This window comes from Camelus dromedarius, chromosome 2 (genome assembly GCF_036321535.1).
Source record: "Camelus dromedarius isolate mCamDro1 chromosome 2, mCamDro1.pat, whole genome shotgun sequence".
Taxonomy (NCBI): domain Eukaryota; kingdom Metazoa; phylum Chordata; class Mammalia; order Artiodactyla; family Camelidae; genus Camelus; species Camelus dromedarius.
The window spans coordinates 42465305-42483860 of NC_087437.1; the positions used below are offsets into that span (position 1 = coordinate 42465305).

At 32.2% G+C, this 18556-nt stretch overlaps 1 protein-coding gene and 1 pseudogene across 4 annotated transcripts in view; one reads left to right on the forward strand and one right to left on the reverse strand.

Annotated features, from left to right (window-relative positions):
- Window positions 1–18556, forward strand: part of ECT2 (epithelial cell transforming 2) — a 53770-nt gene that overhangs the window by 21582 nt on the left and 13632 nt on the right. For all 4 annotated transcript variants that reach the window (XM_010976278.3, XM_031451275.2, XM_064492849.1 and 1 more), the window contains 6 exons: window positions 9424–9492; window positions 10631–10741; window positions 11407–11503; window positions 13142–13223; window positions 15394–15472; window positions 15869–15988. In XM_010976278.3, the coding sequence (XP_010974580.1) occupies window positions 9424–9492; window positions 10631–10741; window positions 11407–11503; window positions 13142–13223; window positions 15394–15472; window positions 15869–15988 (558 nt within the window). The remainder of the gene's footprint in view (window positions 1–9423; window positions 9493–10630; window positions 10742–11406; window positions 11504–13141; window positions 13224–15393; window positions 15473–15868; window positions 15989–18556) is intronic.
- Window positions 8660–9409, reverse strand: LOC116155818 (NADH dehydrogenase [ubiquinone] 1 alpha subcomplex subunit 3-like; annotated as a pseudogene).

Below are 18556 nucleotides of genomic sequence, written 5' to 3' on the forward strand. Positions count from 1 at the left end.
TCTAGTACCTTATTAATGTTTGTTGTTTGCCTGTTTTTTGATTTTGATTAATCTGAAAACAAGGAATTTAGACCTTATGAAGTCTTTTCTATAGAGACATGTAGTTGCTAGTACTATTTTTTTTTTCCTACTGTTTTTCCTCTTGGGTTATGTATGTTTGGTTTGCTTTGATTTTTTTTGAAAAACTATGAAGGTGGAAGGGACTTAGAAATCATTTCATTCATTTCTCTTTTCATACATGGTCAGATAAATGCTGAAACCATATAAGAAAATGCTATCCTCTTTTTAATAATTTTCCTTTGATGAGGGGGTCCCTGATTTCCAGGTATCAGTCTCTCATAGTAAAGTAATTTTGGGGCAGGTTTCACTTAACTCTTAAAAGTAGTTTAGTTTTATTTCCATTTATTTTTCTTGTGTGGTGCCTGGTCAGAATTGATCAGTTTTCTTCTCAGAACAATCCATATTAATGGATATTATTCCATATTGTAATAAAAAGATCAATCTGAATTACACAATGTTTTCAAACAAATACATTCACTTTTGATTTTTATTGCACAGTATAGACAAAATATAAGATATGTAAGTTAATAAAAATGCAGTTTATCAAATGTTTATATTTTTTATTTTATCAAAATCCATTATTATATTTCACCTATTTCTAAATTTACAAGTAATTTTGAAGGAATCTTTATTTTCTTAGCTATAGAACCTCAAACTAGTTTATCCTTATTTCCAGTTAGGATTCTGAATATTTGAAGAGGAAAATTTTCTTGAAATGATCTTTTTTCTCATAAGAAATACTAAGAGGCATAGAGGTAGAGTGGAAAGACAAGCAGGTTTTCATCTATGTGTTTACCCCCAATTTGTAGATCATTTTGTGTTGGCTAGTCTGGGTGTGCAAGTTACCTTCCAATATAAAATGTTAAGTGCTTTTTATATGTATGGGATCATAATCTCAACTCAGAAGATCATGTTCTCTAGTTCACTGAAGCTTTTTAAAAAATAATTAATTTCTTATTGAATAAAGGAGTCTTTAAATTCTATACTGCTTTACAATTTTCAAAAGTTACACACATGATTTCACATAATCCCATAATAACCTTCCCCCACCTCTGCCTTTACATTGCCTTCCCCGCTTCCCTCTCCCCACTGGTAATCATTGGTAGTTTGTTTTCTGTATATGTGAGTCTGCTTCTTTTTTTGTTTTATTCACTAGTGATTCACTGGAGCTTTGAAAATGATTATCACCCTTTAGTTATTATAATGCATAACAAAAATTTTTAAGATTCTTCTATAAACTTGGATTACCAATATTTCAATGAGTAGTTATTTTCTGGCTGATTTCAGGTTTGTCATACATGTAAAAATTTTAAAGCCTGTATTTTCTTTTTTTTCCTGCCATGAAATCAATGTGTGCTGTCAAATATTTATTTGTGAAATCAGGAGAAAGGGAAAAAGGAGTTGAAAATACCTATAATCCCATCACTGAAATGCTCCTAAAATTTTGTTTTATTTCTTTCTTTTTTATTGATAGCATTTTTTTCTTTTCTTCTTTTAAATGTAATCCACTATCAATTACTCCCACATCCATTGAACACTACCAAGAAGGTGAATATAATTGTCTGTATTTTATAGATGTGAAACAGCTACATACAGAGATTAAATGATTTTTCTGAAGTCATTCATCTAATAAATGCTGGATACAGGATTTGAGTCCTTTTTTTTTTGTCTAACTTCAGATTCTGTACTCCTTAACCTTAATGTTGTCTTGCTTTCCCCCTCCCTTTTTTAATGAGATAAAATTGACAGGTAACATTGTATTAGTTGTAGGTATACAAAGTAATTGTTTGATACATGTATATATTTCAAAGTGATCACAGTAAGTTTAGTTAACATCTACCTCCACACATAGTTAAAATTTTTCTTTTTTTGTGATGAGAACTTTTTAAGATTACTCTCTTAGCAACTTTCAAAAATGTAACACAGTATTATTAACTACAGTCACCATGCTCTACATTATGTCCGTAGGACTTATTTTTCTCATAACGGGAAGTTTATACCTCTTGACTGCCATTACCCATTTTACCCATCTTCCTCCCCCATATCTCTGGCAACTACCAATCTGTTCTCTGTATCTATGAGTTTGGTTTTTTTTTAGATTCCACATATAAGTGAGATCATATAGTATTTGTCTTTCTCTGAATTATCTCACTTAGCATAAAGCCCTCAAGGTCTGTCCATATGGTCACAAATGTCAGGATTGCCTTCTTTTTAATGGCTAAATAATATTTCATTGTATAATACCACATTTGCTTTATCTATTCATCCATTCATGCACACTTGGGTTGTTTCCATGTCTTGGCTATTACTAATGCTATATTGCTTCTTGATGCTATGTATATAAATACACATATATATACATATACATATATATTTTACTCAATTATATTTGATTGACAATGTTGTGGTAGTTTCTGGTATACAGCAAAGTGATATATATATATATATATATGTATATGTATATATATATATTCTTTCTCAGATTCTTTTCCATTATAGGTTATTACAAGATATTGCATATAGTTCCCTGTGCTATACAGAGGGTCCTTGTTTATCTTTTTGTATATAGTAGTGTGTATATATTAATCCCAAAATCCTAGTTTCTGTCTCCCCTGCCCCTTTGGTAACTGTAAGCTTGTCTTCTATGTCTCTGAGTCTGTTTCTGTTTTGTAAATAAGTTCATTTGTATCATTTTTTTTTTAGATAACACATATAAGTGATATCAAATGATATTTGTCTTCCTCTAACTTACGTCCATGTTGTTGTAAATGGCATTATTTCATTCTTTTTTGTGGCTGAGTGATATTCCATTGTATATACATACCACATCTTTACCCATTCATCTGTTGATGGACATTTAGGTTGTTTCCATATCTTGGCTATTGTAATAGTGTTGCTGTGAACATTGAGCTGCATGTATCTTTTCGGGTTTTCTATGGATATATTCCCAGGAGTGGATCATATGGTAACTTTATTTTTAGTTTTTTAAGGAACCTCCATGCAGTTCTCCATAGTGGCTGCACCAGTTTACATTCCTATCAACAGTGAAGAAGTGTTCCTTTTTCTCCACACCCTCTACAGTATTTATTATTTGTACACTTTTTAATGGTGTCTATTCTGACTGGTGAGAGGTGGTACCCTATTGTAGTTTTGATTTGCATTTCTCTGATAATTAGCAATATTGAGCATTTTTTCATGTGCCTGTTGGCTGTCTGTATATCTTCTTGGAGAAATGCATTTAGGTCTTTTGCCCATGTTTGGATTGGACTATGTGTATTTTTTTTTTTTTTGGGGGGGGCTATTAAGTTATATGAGCTGTTTGTATATTTTGGAAATTAATCCCTTGTTGGTTGCATTGTTGACATATTTTTCCCCATTTTGTAAGTTATCTTTTTGTTTTGTCTGTGATTTCCTTTGCTATGCAAAAGCATTTAAGTTTTGTTAGATCCCATTTGTTTATTTTTGTTTTTATTTCCATTTCTCTATGAGACTGGTCCAAAAACACATTGCTGTGATTTATGTCAGAGCGTGTTTTGCCTATGTTTTTCTCTGGGAGTTTTAGAGTATCTCATCTTACATTTAGGTCTTTTATCCATTTAGAGCTTATTTTTATGTATGGTGTCTTTAATCCATTTAGAGCTTATTTTTACGTGTGGTGTTAGAAAGTGTTCTAATTTCTTTCTTTTGCAGGTAGCTATCCAGTTTTCCCAGCACCACTTACTGAAGAGACTGTCTTTTCTCCATTGTATATTGCCTCATTTGTTGTAGATTAATTGACTTTAAGTGTGTGGGTTTATTTCTGGGCTTTCTGTCCTGTTCCACTGAGCTGTATATCTGTTTTTGTGCCTAAAGATACTACCAGAAAACTACTAGAGCTCATCAATGAATTTGGTAAAGTTGTAGGATACAAAATTAATATACAGAAATCTGTTACCTTTCTATACACTACCAAAGAAATATCAGAAAGAGAAATTAAGGAAACCATCTCATCGACCATTGCATCAAAAAGCATAACATATCTGGGAATAAACCTACCTAAGGAGTTAATTAAGAGACTTGTACTCCATAAACTATAAGATGCTGGTGAAAAAGTTGAAGACAACACAAACAGTTAGAAAGATAAACTGTGTTCTTGGATTGGAAGAATCAATATTGTTAAAATGACCATACTACCCAAGGCAGTCTACAGATTAAATGCAAGCCCTATCAAATTACTGCTTGCATTTTTCACAGAACTAGAACAAAAATGTTTTAAAAATTTGGATGGAGACACAAAAGACCCTGAGTAGCCAAAACAATATTGAGAAAACAGAGCAGAGCTGGGGAAATCACACTCTTTGACTTTAGACTATACTACTAAGCTATAGTAATCAAAATAGTATGGTATTGGCACAAAAACAGATATATTCTTTTAGTATTTAGTGAATAATCTGTGTAAATGTGGCTTACATTTGTGCAGTTTTTCATATCATCTCATTAATACAGTATTCCGAAGAAGTACTGATGTCTGTTTTATAGCATTGCATAGTGGTTACAGATAAGGACTGTGCCCACAGTAGATCTGGATTTGAAGTAAGGTAACCTTAAGTGCTTCAGTTTTTTTATCTATAAAGTGGGAATAGTAGTATGTGACTCATGGGTGGTTGTGAAATTTTTATTCTCAGTTTTTGCATTTTTATAAGTCACTAAGCATAGTGCCTATCACTGAGCATTCAATAAATAACAATGGCAATTTATGTTAGTAATAAACTAAATTCAGAAAGTAAGTAAACTAATGTTCAAAAGTTTTGTGAAGGATTGAAATAGTTTTTTACCCACCATGTTTGCAACTACTGTCTGGCACTTAGATTTCTGTCAGTAAATATTTGCTGAATAATGGTCATTCTACTTTTAAACGTCTGAATCAGGACTGGAACTCAGTGTATTTTCTCATCTTATATATTATGTGGACACCTTTGGTCTAATTCTTTATTTGCCTCCAACTTTTAGCATGCTAATATTTAAATTAAAATGAGAATTTTTGAGATTGATATGAACATCTTTTCCTACATGTGAATTTTTCCTTTTCGGAACTAATCAACGTTAGTCCTTGATGTGCCACTGCCTGCTGTTTTTCGGAACTATGACGAAACAAGAGAGGGAGGGAGGAATTGGAGGGAGTACATTTTCTTTCTGTGTTTATGGTTTGTTAATTTAGCGTAAGTCTCAAAGTACCTTGTACTTACTCAGGGAAAGGTGTATAGTGGGGAATCTGATACCTTGGTGTTCAGTGAGCTAAGTGAAAAAGAAACCCGTCTTGTATAAAAGTAGATGGTAACAGTACAAAAGAAATCTTAACCAGGAGGAAGAGAAGGAAAGAGCTTAGCTTTCTTACTCCAATCTGTTTACAACTTCCTTTACTTTTCTAATAGGCTTTGGGAGCTAGGCTCTATGACTTAGAACTATAGAGTTCTCTTATGGCCATGGCTAGGAGGTAAAGTTGAGAGCATCCTATGGAGAATTGTGTATGGATAAGAAGGAGATATGTGCCAGTGTCTGTCAACCATATTCCCATAGAAACATTGTAAGAAAATAGTGGCACTATGAATAACGCTCTTGGAGGCTCGCCTCGCCTGCCAACCTGACTCTCCATTTCTAATGGGTAGAAACTGGTATAGAGCAGGCAGAATGACATGGGATCTGAAGTCAGACAAGCCTGAGTATGAATAGCGGTTCATTTGGGGCAAATTTGCATGTGATTTGGGGCAAATTAAACTCTCTAAGCCTTAGTTCCTTTATTATTTAGTCCCTAAGCTAACGGTTGATTAAGACAGAAATCTTTATTTCATCAACAGGCACCAGGACTTAAAGGTTGACCAGAAACAGTAGACTTTTTCAGGGTGCCTAAAGGTTATTTTGCTTTCTGAAAGCAATGTTCTTAGGTAAGGATATACAGCCGTCCTGTAGTTACACTTTGGAAATGTGCCACTAGATTATATTGGCAGAGCTGTAAGTTTTTCTCTTTTGCATCACAGTTTCCCAGATGATCTTCCATATTTTATATTAAATACATAGGAAAATATAGTTAATAATAGCTTATGGAGCACTACTATCTGTTAGGGATTCTAAGTGCTATATAAGTATTAAGTAATTTAATTTTTTATGGGGTAGGAGTCATTACTATCCTCATTTTTCCGAATAGAAAATTGAGACACTTATTGAGTTAGGTAAAATTGAGTTAGGTAACTTGGCAAAGGGCACAGAACTAACAAGGCCTAGAGCCAGTATTTAAAACCAGCTAGTCAGTGCCAGAATTCATTATACTATATTGTTCCAAGGTTAGTCTTACTTATAGTCCTTTTCTTCCTTTTGTTGTCTTTCAAGTGCAATTTTAGATAGTTAAATCTAGTTCTTGAGTCTGTGGGCTGTTAAATTATTCTTGCCTGAGTTCACCTTTATGCTACTGGAAGTAATTTTTTCCCCTTTTGATTTTTCTGAATCTACAGAGTGTAGGAAGGATAGTGGTTCTTAAATTATTTGGTCTCAAATAATTCTTAAAAATTATTGAGGTACTTATGTTTATGTGGGTTTTATCTATTGGTACTAAATGTATTTGAAATTAGAATAGAAAATTTTAAAAATATTTTTTAAGATACATCAGTTTTTTCTTTAATAGCTTTATTGAGGTATACTTTACGTCTTTAAATTCACCTTTTTAAAATAATATGATTCAGTGATTTTAATAACTTTATCAAGTGATGCCATCACCATAAATCTATTTTAGAACATTTTCACCTTCCCCATTAAGATCCTTCATGCCCATTTATAATTAATTCCCAATGTTAGCCCCAGGTCCTCCAGGCAGTCACTAATCTACATTTTATCTTACGACTTTGCCTTTTCTGGACATTTCATATAAATGCAAATATACATTATATGGTGTCTTAGGCCTGGCTTCTCTCAGAAAATACTTAGCGTATTTTTGAATTTCATCTGTGATGTAGCATGTTAGTACTTTGTTCCTTTGTATGGCCAGATAATAGTCCATTGTATGGCTATGCCACATTTCTTTATCCTTTCACCAATTGATGGAAGTTTAGGTTGTTTCCAGTTTTTGGCTATTATTAATAATCCTGCTGTGAACGTTGTGTGCAAACCTTTGTGTGGGCATGCTTTCATTCTCTTCCATAGATATTTAGGAGTAGAATTGCTGGGACATATTAGTATTCTTAGATTTAAAATTTTTGAGAAATTTTTTACATCATTTTATATTCTCACCAGTAATGTATGAGGGTTCAGATTTCTCCACATTCTAGCCAATACTTATTCTTCTTTCTTTTTTTTTTTTTTTTAATAGCCATTCTAGGATGTGAAGTGGTTTTGATTTGCATTTCCCTAATGATTAATGAAGCTGAGCATCTTTTCATGTGCTTATTAGCCATTTGTATATTATGTCTGTGAAATGTATACTTAGATCAGGTGCCCATTTTTTGATTGGGTATTGTCTTAGTGAGTTGTAAGGGTTCTCTATAAATTCTAGATGCAAGTCCTTTATCAGCTATGTGTTTTGCAGATATTTCTTCCCAATCTGTTTTTTCTTGTCATTGCATTTTTTAAATGATGTCTTTTGAAGAACCAAAATTTTTAATTTTGCTTAAGTCCAATTTTTCCATTTTTTTAAAGTATAATATGCTTTTAGTATCATATCTTAGAAATTTTTGCCTAACCCAAGGTTTTGAAGATTTTGTCCTATGTTTTCTTCTTAAAGTTGTATTGTTTTAGCTCTTACAGATATCTTGAATTCATTTTTGGCTGAGGTGAGGGTTTAAGTTAATCTTTTTGTATGTGGATATCCCAATTTTTAAAACATATATTAATACACTTAAAGTAGTAATGACTTAACATATGGTAGCATAAATAACATTCTTTGTGAAAAATACCTAATTTCTAAAAAAAATAGTGAGAAGAGTGATGTTGATTTATGTTTTTATTGTCTGGCTTAATAGAAGAATATTTCTCATGTCTGCTCTTAACTCAGTCTGTTGCAGTGTCACATACCACGTAGTCTCTAGAAAACTCTGTAGTATGGTTGAGAGAGAATTAGAGTGAAAATGTCAAATAATGCCTTAGTATTGTAATAAAAATAGTTTAACTCATGGATCCCACTAAAAAGGTGTGTTGGAGGTTCTGCATATAACACTTTGAGAACCTTTGGTACAAGTTTATTGATTAAAATCTATTTAAAGTCACTTTTAGAATTTCAGTTAAAGCATATCATTTGGCATCTCACTATCATCTGATCTGTGTTTTATTACCTGATAAAGCTTTTAAATGTCTTCTAAATTTTTACAAATATGTAGTGTTAGGATGATGATTGAGAAATTTTATAGACTGGGGATTAGCAAACTATGGTCAATGGATGAAATCTAGCCAGTTTTAGGATTTTGGTGAAGTTTTGCTTGTTTTGGTGAAGAAAGTTTTATTGATATACAGGCACACTCAGTCATTTTTGTATTGTCTGTGGCTGCTTCCACTCTGAGTACTTGTGACAGAAACTATATGGCCCACAAGCTGTAAACTTAGTACTTACCATCTAGCCCTTTAAGTTTGCTGATCCCTATTATAGATTACAGTTTGGGTTTTTTTGTTTGTTTTTTGCTCTGTTTTTCTCATTTTTGTTGTGGGCCACTGGGGAGGGGCCTCTCCTTGTCCAAGAAGGTGCTCTCAGTTTCTTCAGCCACTCCAAGCTTGGGCCCTAGGGGTCCTGGGGGTGGCTGGGCACATCAGGCGTGTTCCTATTGTCTTGGAGGGGCACTGGGTAGTTGCAAGGTGTGGCCTCGTTGATCATGATGGTGTACTTTGCGTAGGGGCTGAGTGTGGGCAGAATTATAGTGAGGCCCCCCATGGTGAAGGATGCCATCAGCAGCAGCTCCTTGTCCTCAGCATTCTTGAAGGCAGGGATTCTCGCAGCCCTCTTGGTCTTGGTAGCAGTGGCGGCAACGGCAGGGGCGCAGAGCACCTAGATTACAGTTTCTGATGGCTGAAGTTAAGTAAGATGCTTCAGCAGCAGGATTGAAAGTAGTTTTCTATAATGTCATGTCAATCAGCTTTATAGTTAATAATAATTAGGAAAAATATTGAACTATCACATCATACTGGGAAGTTAGGCTTAGTCTTACTTGACACTCTTTATATTTTCTTAATTATTTTTCAAAGGATATTTTCCTCATAGTCAAAAAGTTATTTAATATCTTGTTGAGGAGAAAGAATGTTATTAATTGTTTTTCACATGAAATCAAGATACTTTGTAAAGTGTGTCTTTCAAATGAATCTTTAAGAGATTGTCAAATTCAATCTTAAATGTTTCCATTTGTGGTTTTTCAGGATGATCTTGAAGACCTTATTGTTAATTGGGATGAGAGCAAAAGCATTGGTGATATCTTTCTTAAATATGTAAGTATTTTATTTCTTTCTTAGGTTTTCAAGTTAGAGTGTCATCTCATCAAGGACTGGCAAGGAATGAAAGTTACATTTAAAATGTGAGAGCTTTTAAAACTTTGACATAGTTGTGTTTGTAAAATATATTGAAAGTGTTCTGGTCTTCTGAAACGTGCTTTCTATATGCTGTCTAACATTTTCTTGACAGCTCAGGTCATCATTAGGAACACTAATTGTACTATGCTACAATCATTTTACTATATATCATGTTATTTGCCCTTCATATATAGCCACAGGGTAATGGTTTTTTTCTTTGAAATTTTCAATGATTGAGTTTTTATTTTTCTCTTTCCTTGTTGATACCACTTTTTTGTGTCATTGTATCTGCTCTGCATAAAAACTTCCAATGAACTGTTTCTTCTCTAGGATAAGAACAACATAGCTTAAGTTTATCAAATAAAGTATATTAATTTTGAATGAGATGCTGTGAATAGAATTCAAAAATTTCTTTCAGTCTCTTTGAATAGGATTTACAGTTTTCAGTGCCTTGGGTTCTTACACATTTACTTCTGTTTCCTGAGGCCTCCTAACTTTCATCCTTACTGTATAGTCCTTAGATGTTTTTTTCTGGTTGGTTGAGAATTCCAAATGTGCAAATTATTGTCTCATATCTTTTTGATACATGTTAGTCTTCTCAGTTAAGATATTTTCCCTTTTTTTTGTTTTCATTTTTGGGTAATAAAAGTTCATCTTTTAATGATTGTTTGGATCCTTCAATAAATAATAGCATATTCTTGGGCTGCATAGATCAACTTTAATTATTATATTCGGAATTTATAGCAGTTTTAAAAATTTGCCATATTTATATCAGTAAAATAAGCTTTGATATACTTTTGTTTCTTTCTGGATCTTTATTTGCTTTTCAGGTTTTAGGCTCTGTGTACCAGTTGGTGCATTGTTTAGTAATTTACTCACTAGTGAGAAGTTTATAAAATGCATTTCTGTATTTAACTTGAGAGGAAACTTACTTTAATCTTTTCTTTCACATTCAGTATGTCAGATTTTGATTATTGATTATTCAACTTTAAGTTTTGTTGACTAAGGGTAACGTGCATTACAAATTAATGTTGGTTTTCTTTTTTCTTGTTCCTAGTCAAAAGATTTGGTAAAAACCTACCCTCCTTTTGTGAACTTTTTTGAAATGAGCAAGGAAACAATTATTAAATGTGAAAAACAGAAACCTAGATTTCATGCTTTTCTGAAGGTAATGTACGTTTCTTTCTAATAAAATTCTGAGAATACTTTTCTGAAGGAGTTCATTAAAATTATACTTGTAAAAATGTGTCCATGTAAGAACACCTTAATGTTATCTGCTAACTTTTTCTTTACCTGAGAGGGACACTGATGTTGAGCTTTGGAAGTTTTGACATGCCTAGGTAGCAGGGTCTCAGAGGCCGTTGAGTGAATAAGAATAATGTTGTCTCTGGGTGTTTGTTTGTTTTTTAAGTTATGCATGTTTTAGTTCTCAAACACCTCTAAAAATTTTCCAATGAGATATTTTTGTTTCACTTTTAGTGATTTTTTTCTTACCAATGCCTTACTTTGTTTTTTTTGATACCAGCATAATTAATATTTTAAATTTGTTTTTTTCTTTTGAATGATGTAGACTTAAGAGAAACTTAAAGTAGAATATATATGAGTGGTTAGAGGAACACACTTTCTGTTTAAGATGTTAATTCTTGGCTTGCCTGGAGGCTCCTTCAGGGCTTGAGAGATTATTAAACCACAGTAACCTGCCAGAGATCAACTGCCACCACTCCTCTCCTATTAGTTCTTATCAGGTCACAAGTAATAAAGTGTAATCACATAAACATAGAGTGTCTCATCTTTGCAGAAAACCTTTAAAAAATTTTTTGTAATTCCTTTCAGATAAACCAAGCTAAACCAGAGTGTGGACGGCAAAGCCTTGTTGAACTTCTCATCCGACCAGTACAGCGGTTACCCAGTGTGGCGTTACTTTTAAATGGTACTTCTCTGATCTGTTTTCTGGCAATTTTGGATGTTCTTAGGGAATTGTTTTGTCATAAAAAATTTGAAAAATTTCTCATTTTCAAAGTGTTCTTAGATTTCAGCTTTAAAACTTATATTTTTACATAGAAAATATCTTTAATAAGGATAATCTGAATAATCACTGGTGCTACAAAAATTCAATCTGGCCAAAAATGCTTTATTTATTTGTTCTGATGTCAATTAGATTGACTGGTATTGTACTGTTTGTCTCTTCCCTAAAAGTCTTCTTACATTTCTTTGTGTCCCTAATTCAAAATCAGTTTACATCCACATAAACATGAAATTTACCTACAAAATCACAAGATGAGAGATGATTAGTATGTCTCAAGTTATTTAGTCCTTTTCTGTATCTTAATAAAGTTCTTTATGCTTGACCTTATGCTTTTTTTTCTTGCATTGTGCAGAATACTCTTCAAACATACATCCATTTATTCTAAAACTTAAACTATAGATACCAATGAAAGGGATTTTCATAGCAAAGATATGTTACAAATAAATTTTGCCCACATGTGAAGAAAAGCATATTTATATGCTTTTACATTTACCTGACTAAAGTAGTGAATAACTTTAGGACAGTGTCAATTTTTATATTTTTAAAATTTAAGTATGGAAATGAAATTATAAACAATAGTGCAATAAAGCATTTTAAAGGTCCCCGAACCTTAACTACAGTAGTATGTGTAGCAGACAAGGAGGCTAATTTTGTGACTGTTTAATGTATTATTGTCTTTAAAATATATTGGAAAAAAAAATATATTGGTTAAACTGTGAGTTATGATAGTAACTACAAAAATTGACAATTTTTGTTCTCTTTGAGGTTATCTCATGTAGTTTAGAATTACTAGTATACAAAATAGTTCCTCCAGTCTTTAAAAGCTTTTGTGTTTTAAGATTATAAGGAGAATATATGAAGAAACAAATGTTTAACTTGACGAAGCAGTGTATTTTTTCTTAAATTTGTTTATCTTAATTATTGTTTCATTAAGTACTTGTAGGAATCCATCAAATGTTGTCATGATTCAATGAACTTGATTTCTAAGCCTTTCTCATCATTCCACTTAAAAGATTAGGTGGAAATGGTATTAGGGAACCATTAGGTAGAAGATTATAAACAACCTAGGTAAGAAGAGTTGAAGTGTATGCATCTCATGAACCTGTAAATGAAACAAAACCTTATCTTGAGGACACCAGCTGCTCCCTGCGATGGAGCCATGGTCCCTGATATGAAATATAGCATATATAATGATTTCTTAGTGCACTGAAGATCATGTGTTTTCATTCAGCACTTTGGAGAGAGTTTGAAGAATCTAGGAATCCCCAAGCTTTACTAAAAGGGAATTGAAATAGCAATGTAAGAAAATCTGTGTTAAATATTCTGAAAATTTAGTCAGTGAAAAAAACGTGGACACTTTAATACATGTTTAAGAAGAGAGCTCTTAAGGGAACATTGTGTAAAACTTTTTTTAAAGTAAAAGTTAGATTTTGTTTTTTAATTAATCAGTCTATTTCTATCAAAGTGGATTGCAGTTTTGTTATAGATGGAAAAAAATCACTGAATTTTTTTAATCTCAGAGAAAACATTTTATCTTTACAGATCTTAAGAAGCATACAGCTGAAGAAAATCCTGACAAAAGCACTCTAGAAAAAGCCATTGGATCACTAAAGGAAGTAATGACGTAAGTACATTATTTCAATTTTTAATCGTTTCTCAGATTTAGAATGGAATTGATAGAACAATTAGAATCATAAGTGGAGGGAAAAATATCAGTAGCAAAATTCTGTAAAATAGTATTTAAATTATTTTTTAGTAGTATAATTTATACTCAAATGTTAGAAATATAGTTGAGTGCAATGATTAATCAAAAACATTTATTTCTGAAAGTATTAAACTATTATACACAGAGTAACAATGGTTTAGAAATTTGAAAATACTGTAAATGCACTAATGGACATTTTCTTCATACACCTCCAGTCATAGCTTGTTTTTGTCTTCATATTCATATCACCTGCCCAAATGTAACTTGGGAATTTGACCATGATGAAGTAAAAAGAAAAGATTTATAATACTTTTCTGGTGTTAACTTAGACTTTTTTTATTTCTTACTTTGAATTCTATGGAATTAAGTTGATGGCGTTGGTTGGAGACATATTGAAAGTATAAACTCAGTGAAATTTATTAGGGGAACTTGATTGTTAAACTTGGGTTGTTTACTGTAGGTCTAACTTGGAGCCATAGATCAGAAATGATTTTTTCTAACTACCGTGATCAGAATTGAAAACTCTGTTGCTGTTAATTGTTTAGCTTCGTAAGGGGCAAGGACATTTCACTTCTTTGAGCTTTACATATCAACATATTTAATAGATTTAATTAAATGATTTCTGAGACTCCATAAGGTGCCTTTATGTGAAATAGAGTTTCTTAAAATACTTGCAAAGGAGCTCCTAGAGAGAAACCTTACTAGGTCTAGAGAGAAGCTGCAGCAGTAGAACAGTGCTCAAATTGGTGAGTACCTGCTTCTGTTGCTGCTGAAAGCATGAGGCTTATGTTTTAGTTTTTGCTTATGTTCATATTTTATATGTTAATCAACCAGCCTTTATGCTCTTGGTTTGTTATTTTGGGATTGGGATGATAGTCTGTTTCAACACTTCATGGTTTAACATACTTAGACACACGTTATCTACCTTGATCCTTTCCACAAATGATGAATTAGGCAGTCAGTGTTAACATATTTTCACAAAAGAGAAAAGCTTTTAGTTTTGTTAGTTTTTCTCTATTATTTTTATAATCTCTATTTCATTCATTTTCACTTTAATCATTATGATTTCCTTTTTTCTGCTTGCTTTAGATTGTTTGCTCTTCTTTTTTCCCCCGACTACCTTAAAGTAGACAGTTAAGATATTGATTTGAGATCTTTATTATATATTTTTATAACTATAAATTTCTCTTTAAGCACTGCTTTAGTTGTATATCCCATAAATTTTGTGTTTTTGTTTATCTCAAAGTATTTTCAAATTTCCTTTGTAATTACTTCTTGACCCATTGGTTATTTTGGTGTGTGTTGGTTAATTCCCATATGTTTGTGAATTTTCAAAGATTCTTTTTGTTACTAACTTATAATTTCACTTCATTGTTTCTGGAAAATATACTTTGTATTATTTTAATCCTTTCAAACTTTTTGAGGCTTGTTTTATGGCTTAACCTGGAGAATGTTCCATGTACATTTGAGAAAAATGTATTTTGCTCTTGTCTGGTGGAGTATTTTCAACATTTTACTTTTCAGCCTATTTATGTCTTTGTATGTAAAGTGTATCTTTTGTAGACAGTATACAGTTGGGCTTGCATTGTTTCCTGTCTCATAGGAATTGACTTCTAGTGATTTGAGAAACCTTTGTTTCTTTACACTTTGACAGTTTTTCAAGTTATTTCAGGCAGAGTATGTTTTTTTCTTCCTTATTCTATCTTGTCTGGAAGCAGTAAGTAGTCTTAGTTTTTATTTCCTTGAAATGATTAACATATGACTTGGGAATGACTTGCATAAAACCTTAACTGAACTTACAGTTAAAACTTATGTTAGCCTGAAGTTTATACCAGTGTAATGTATTTTAGGGAGTGTATAGTGAATATAGTTAAAAAAAGATTATAGTAAGAAGTAAAGCAAAACATTTTTCTGAAGGATTGTATGAAATTTTTTTAATGTAGTGGGATACTTTTAGGGAATATTTTAACTGATACAGTTACCAGTTAAAGACAGACTCACATGGAAGGACTTTTTTTGTGACATGAGATGTATGTATATGCAGTTTTCATAGTCTGTTGTTTTAAAAGTAACCTCATTAATTTTTCAGGCATATTAATGAGGATAAGAGAAAAACAGAAGCTCAAAAGCAAATTTTCGATGTTGTTTATGAAGTAGATGGATGCCCAGTAAGTATTTATTTTTGATGACTGTCAATTTATTTTCTTTTTCTTGTTACAGTTGGCCCTTGAACAACTTAGTAGGTTAGGGGCACCAACACCCCAGCACAGCAGAAAATCTGTGTGTAAGTTTACAGTTGGCCTGTGCTTTCTGTGGTTCCACATTCATAGATTCAACCAACTGTGGATTGTGTTGTGCTGTAGTGCTTGTTTATTTAAAAAAATCTGTGTGTAAATGGACCAGCACAGTTCAAACTTGTGTTGTTCAAGGGTCAACTGTATTTAGATTCTGTAGTTTTATTATAAACAGAATCTCAGGACAACTTTCTTTTAAATTATTTAACTTTTAAAAAAAATTACTTGCTATAAAGTAATCTCTTCTATTAATATTTTCAATCTATTTAGGCTAATCTTTTATCTTCTCACCGAAGCTTAGTCCAGAGAGTTGAAACAGTTTCTCTAGGTGAGCACCCCTGTGACAGAGGAGAACAAGTAACTCTCTTTCTCTTCAATGACTGCCTGGAGGTAAAGTTGGGCTTAATATAGTGTAATAAATAACACTGCTGTTTTGTGTGACTTCACTGAATGTTTAAAACCAAGTACAGTATTGATTGAAGTACAATGGGTTTAAATTAAGTGATTAAAATAAGTTTAAAGTAAAGTGAACTTAAATAATCACATTCTTTGGTCTAATACTGTTAACAGAATGCTTTTAGGAGAAGGCCTAATATTAAGAATCATAATTTTTTATGATTTCAAGTCTTAAGTCACAATGAAAATTTAGTTTATTTCCATGTAAATAAGTGCTTAGGTCAAGAATTTTAGGAACTTCCTGTATCTGCATGTATTTCTTCAAGATTTACAAAATAATTATTAGTTCTTTCTGAAATTTAAGTAGATTTCTCTGGCAAAGGAGAAATCAGAGGGAGATAACTTGGTTATTTAACATAATGAATTATAATCCCCTGATTTCTTCCTTAAGTCTGCAGTTTTTACAGTGATGGAGTGGTCAGTTTATCAGATGGGGTACAATGATTCTACTTCTAAAATTTTTAACTATCTCAGTTAAAGTTTTTCCCTATATTACCCCATGGGAGATTGAATTACGTTTATGTGCTTTTCTAACCCTTTTCTTCCATTCCTTTAGTAGTGTTTTTTAAGAAACAACTAGACAGTCTAATTGGGGAATATAAAGGAGTAAATTTTCCTTTATCCCAGAAATGAGACTTGTTCATTTTGATAAAGCAGTCGTTAACCTGGAAATTAATTTAACATTTCTGTTATTTGGTAACTTTTTGTTGCTTTCATTAAAGTGATTTGTTGGGTTGCCTTTTTCTTTAAAATCTATACTTCCTTTTACTCTTTTCCACTTCACTTCTCTTCTAGTGCGATTTTCTTATATCATGTATATCAGTATTTAATGTATAAAATACAAGGGAATCTTAGAGAACAAGCCAAGCACTGTTACAGCTGCAATAAAATCACCAAAAATTTCACTTGTATTTTATTGTTATGAGGTTAGTGAAGAATAGTATTTCCATTTGGTCAATATTGTCACAAAACACAAAAGTAAAGACAGTGAAAATACTGTACACAATTGACCATACCCTGAACCGAGATAGTTATAAAAAATGATGAGGCAGTTAATTCTGCACTACTTGTCTCCCCCATAATGAGAGCTGTAGCCTGCTCTGCTTTTGAGAATGGGGCTAGGTGGAGTCAATTTTTGCTCATATTTTATCTGAATCTGGATTATACTGTTACACTGAGTGACATTTAATTGCTCAGTACTTCTATTTGTTGGCTTCCATTAAAGCTTTTTTAGGTTTCTCCTGTTGAAGTCCCTAGGTCAGCTGGCTCCATTCATCTAAATGGGTTAGGTTATCTGTATTTCCTTTGTTAATTCATTCTGGTCTTTATCCTCTTAATCCTTAGAGAGTTGTGGCTTACTTAAAAAATTTTTTTTCTTACATCCCTTCAAATTCTATGAAGTCTTCTATAACTGGCTCATTGACTTACTTTCCACTTTAATTGCTGCTGTTGGTCATTCCTTGTAGTTTCCAAGTCCATTATATGATACCCTGGCCTTTCACGTCCTTTACCTTCCTGAATTCAGTGACTTTTTGTTCTCCTCTGTCTTAGTCTCCATGTCAGGATCACATTAAGTGTAACAGCTCTATTTCTACCATTAAGTTTGGACTCCAGATTTATAAATTTGGAGTTTTAGATTTATAAACTCTTATTCTTTAGCTTTTTTTGTTAAGAAAAATAAAAAGACTGAGCAAATTTGGAATGAAAAGTGTGGTAAAAGTTAGAAACATTTGAAATGGATAAAATCTATACTGACTTCTCTTAAACATGACAGGTGATGTTTTACTGAAGCTAAACTAATTTAGGATTTAAGGATATACTTTTCCTGTTTATATTTTATCTGTATTTTGAGTTTTTACCTTAATAAACTAGCATTTGTATCATCAGCATTAATACTTGTTATTGTTTTTCTTTTTTAAAAATGAACCTTAAAGTTATTTTGCTTAGCCAAATTAAAAGTATGTTCAAATATCACCGTGGAAATATTTAAAGAGTCTGCTTATTTTCACCACATTAATGTAGATGAACTTTTAATATTTGATATGTAACAGATCTGTGTCATATTTTGCATCAATGTGAATATGATACTGACTGCCTTTTGATCTTTTGTCACTAGCCAACACAAGGTAGTACATTTTTCAGCCTCACTTTGTCATATTCATGATGATGACCCATCAATCTCAATTCATTAGTAACTTAATCTAAATCATTTTGTGTTAATGTCTTTCAGTTGATGAATATAGCCTCAACAGAGATGTTCTTTTAAAAAGGCAAAATAATATACTAGGCTTTCATGGAAATGAAAGCAATAAATGTAAAGACTATAAAATTCACAGAACTCAAATAGATCACAAATCACAGGGTCCTTTCTGGTTTTGCTCCTATCTTCTCCAGCGTTATCTACCTGTCTCTTCCTTTTGCATGAGTTTCCAGTTTAGGTAAAGTTGTATCTTAACACAGCACCTTGAGTTTATAATTTATATCAGTTTTTAACATATTGTT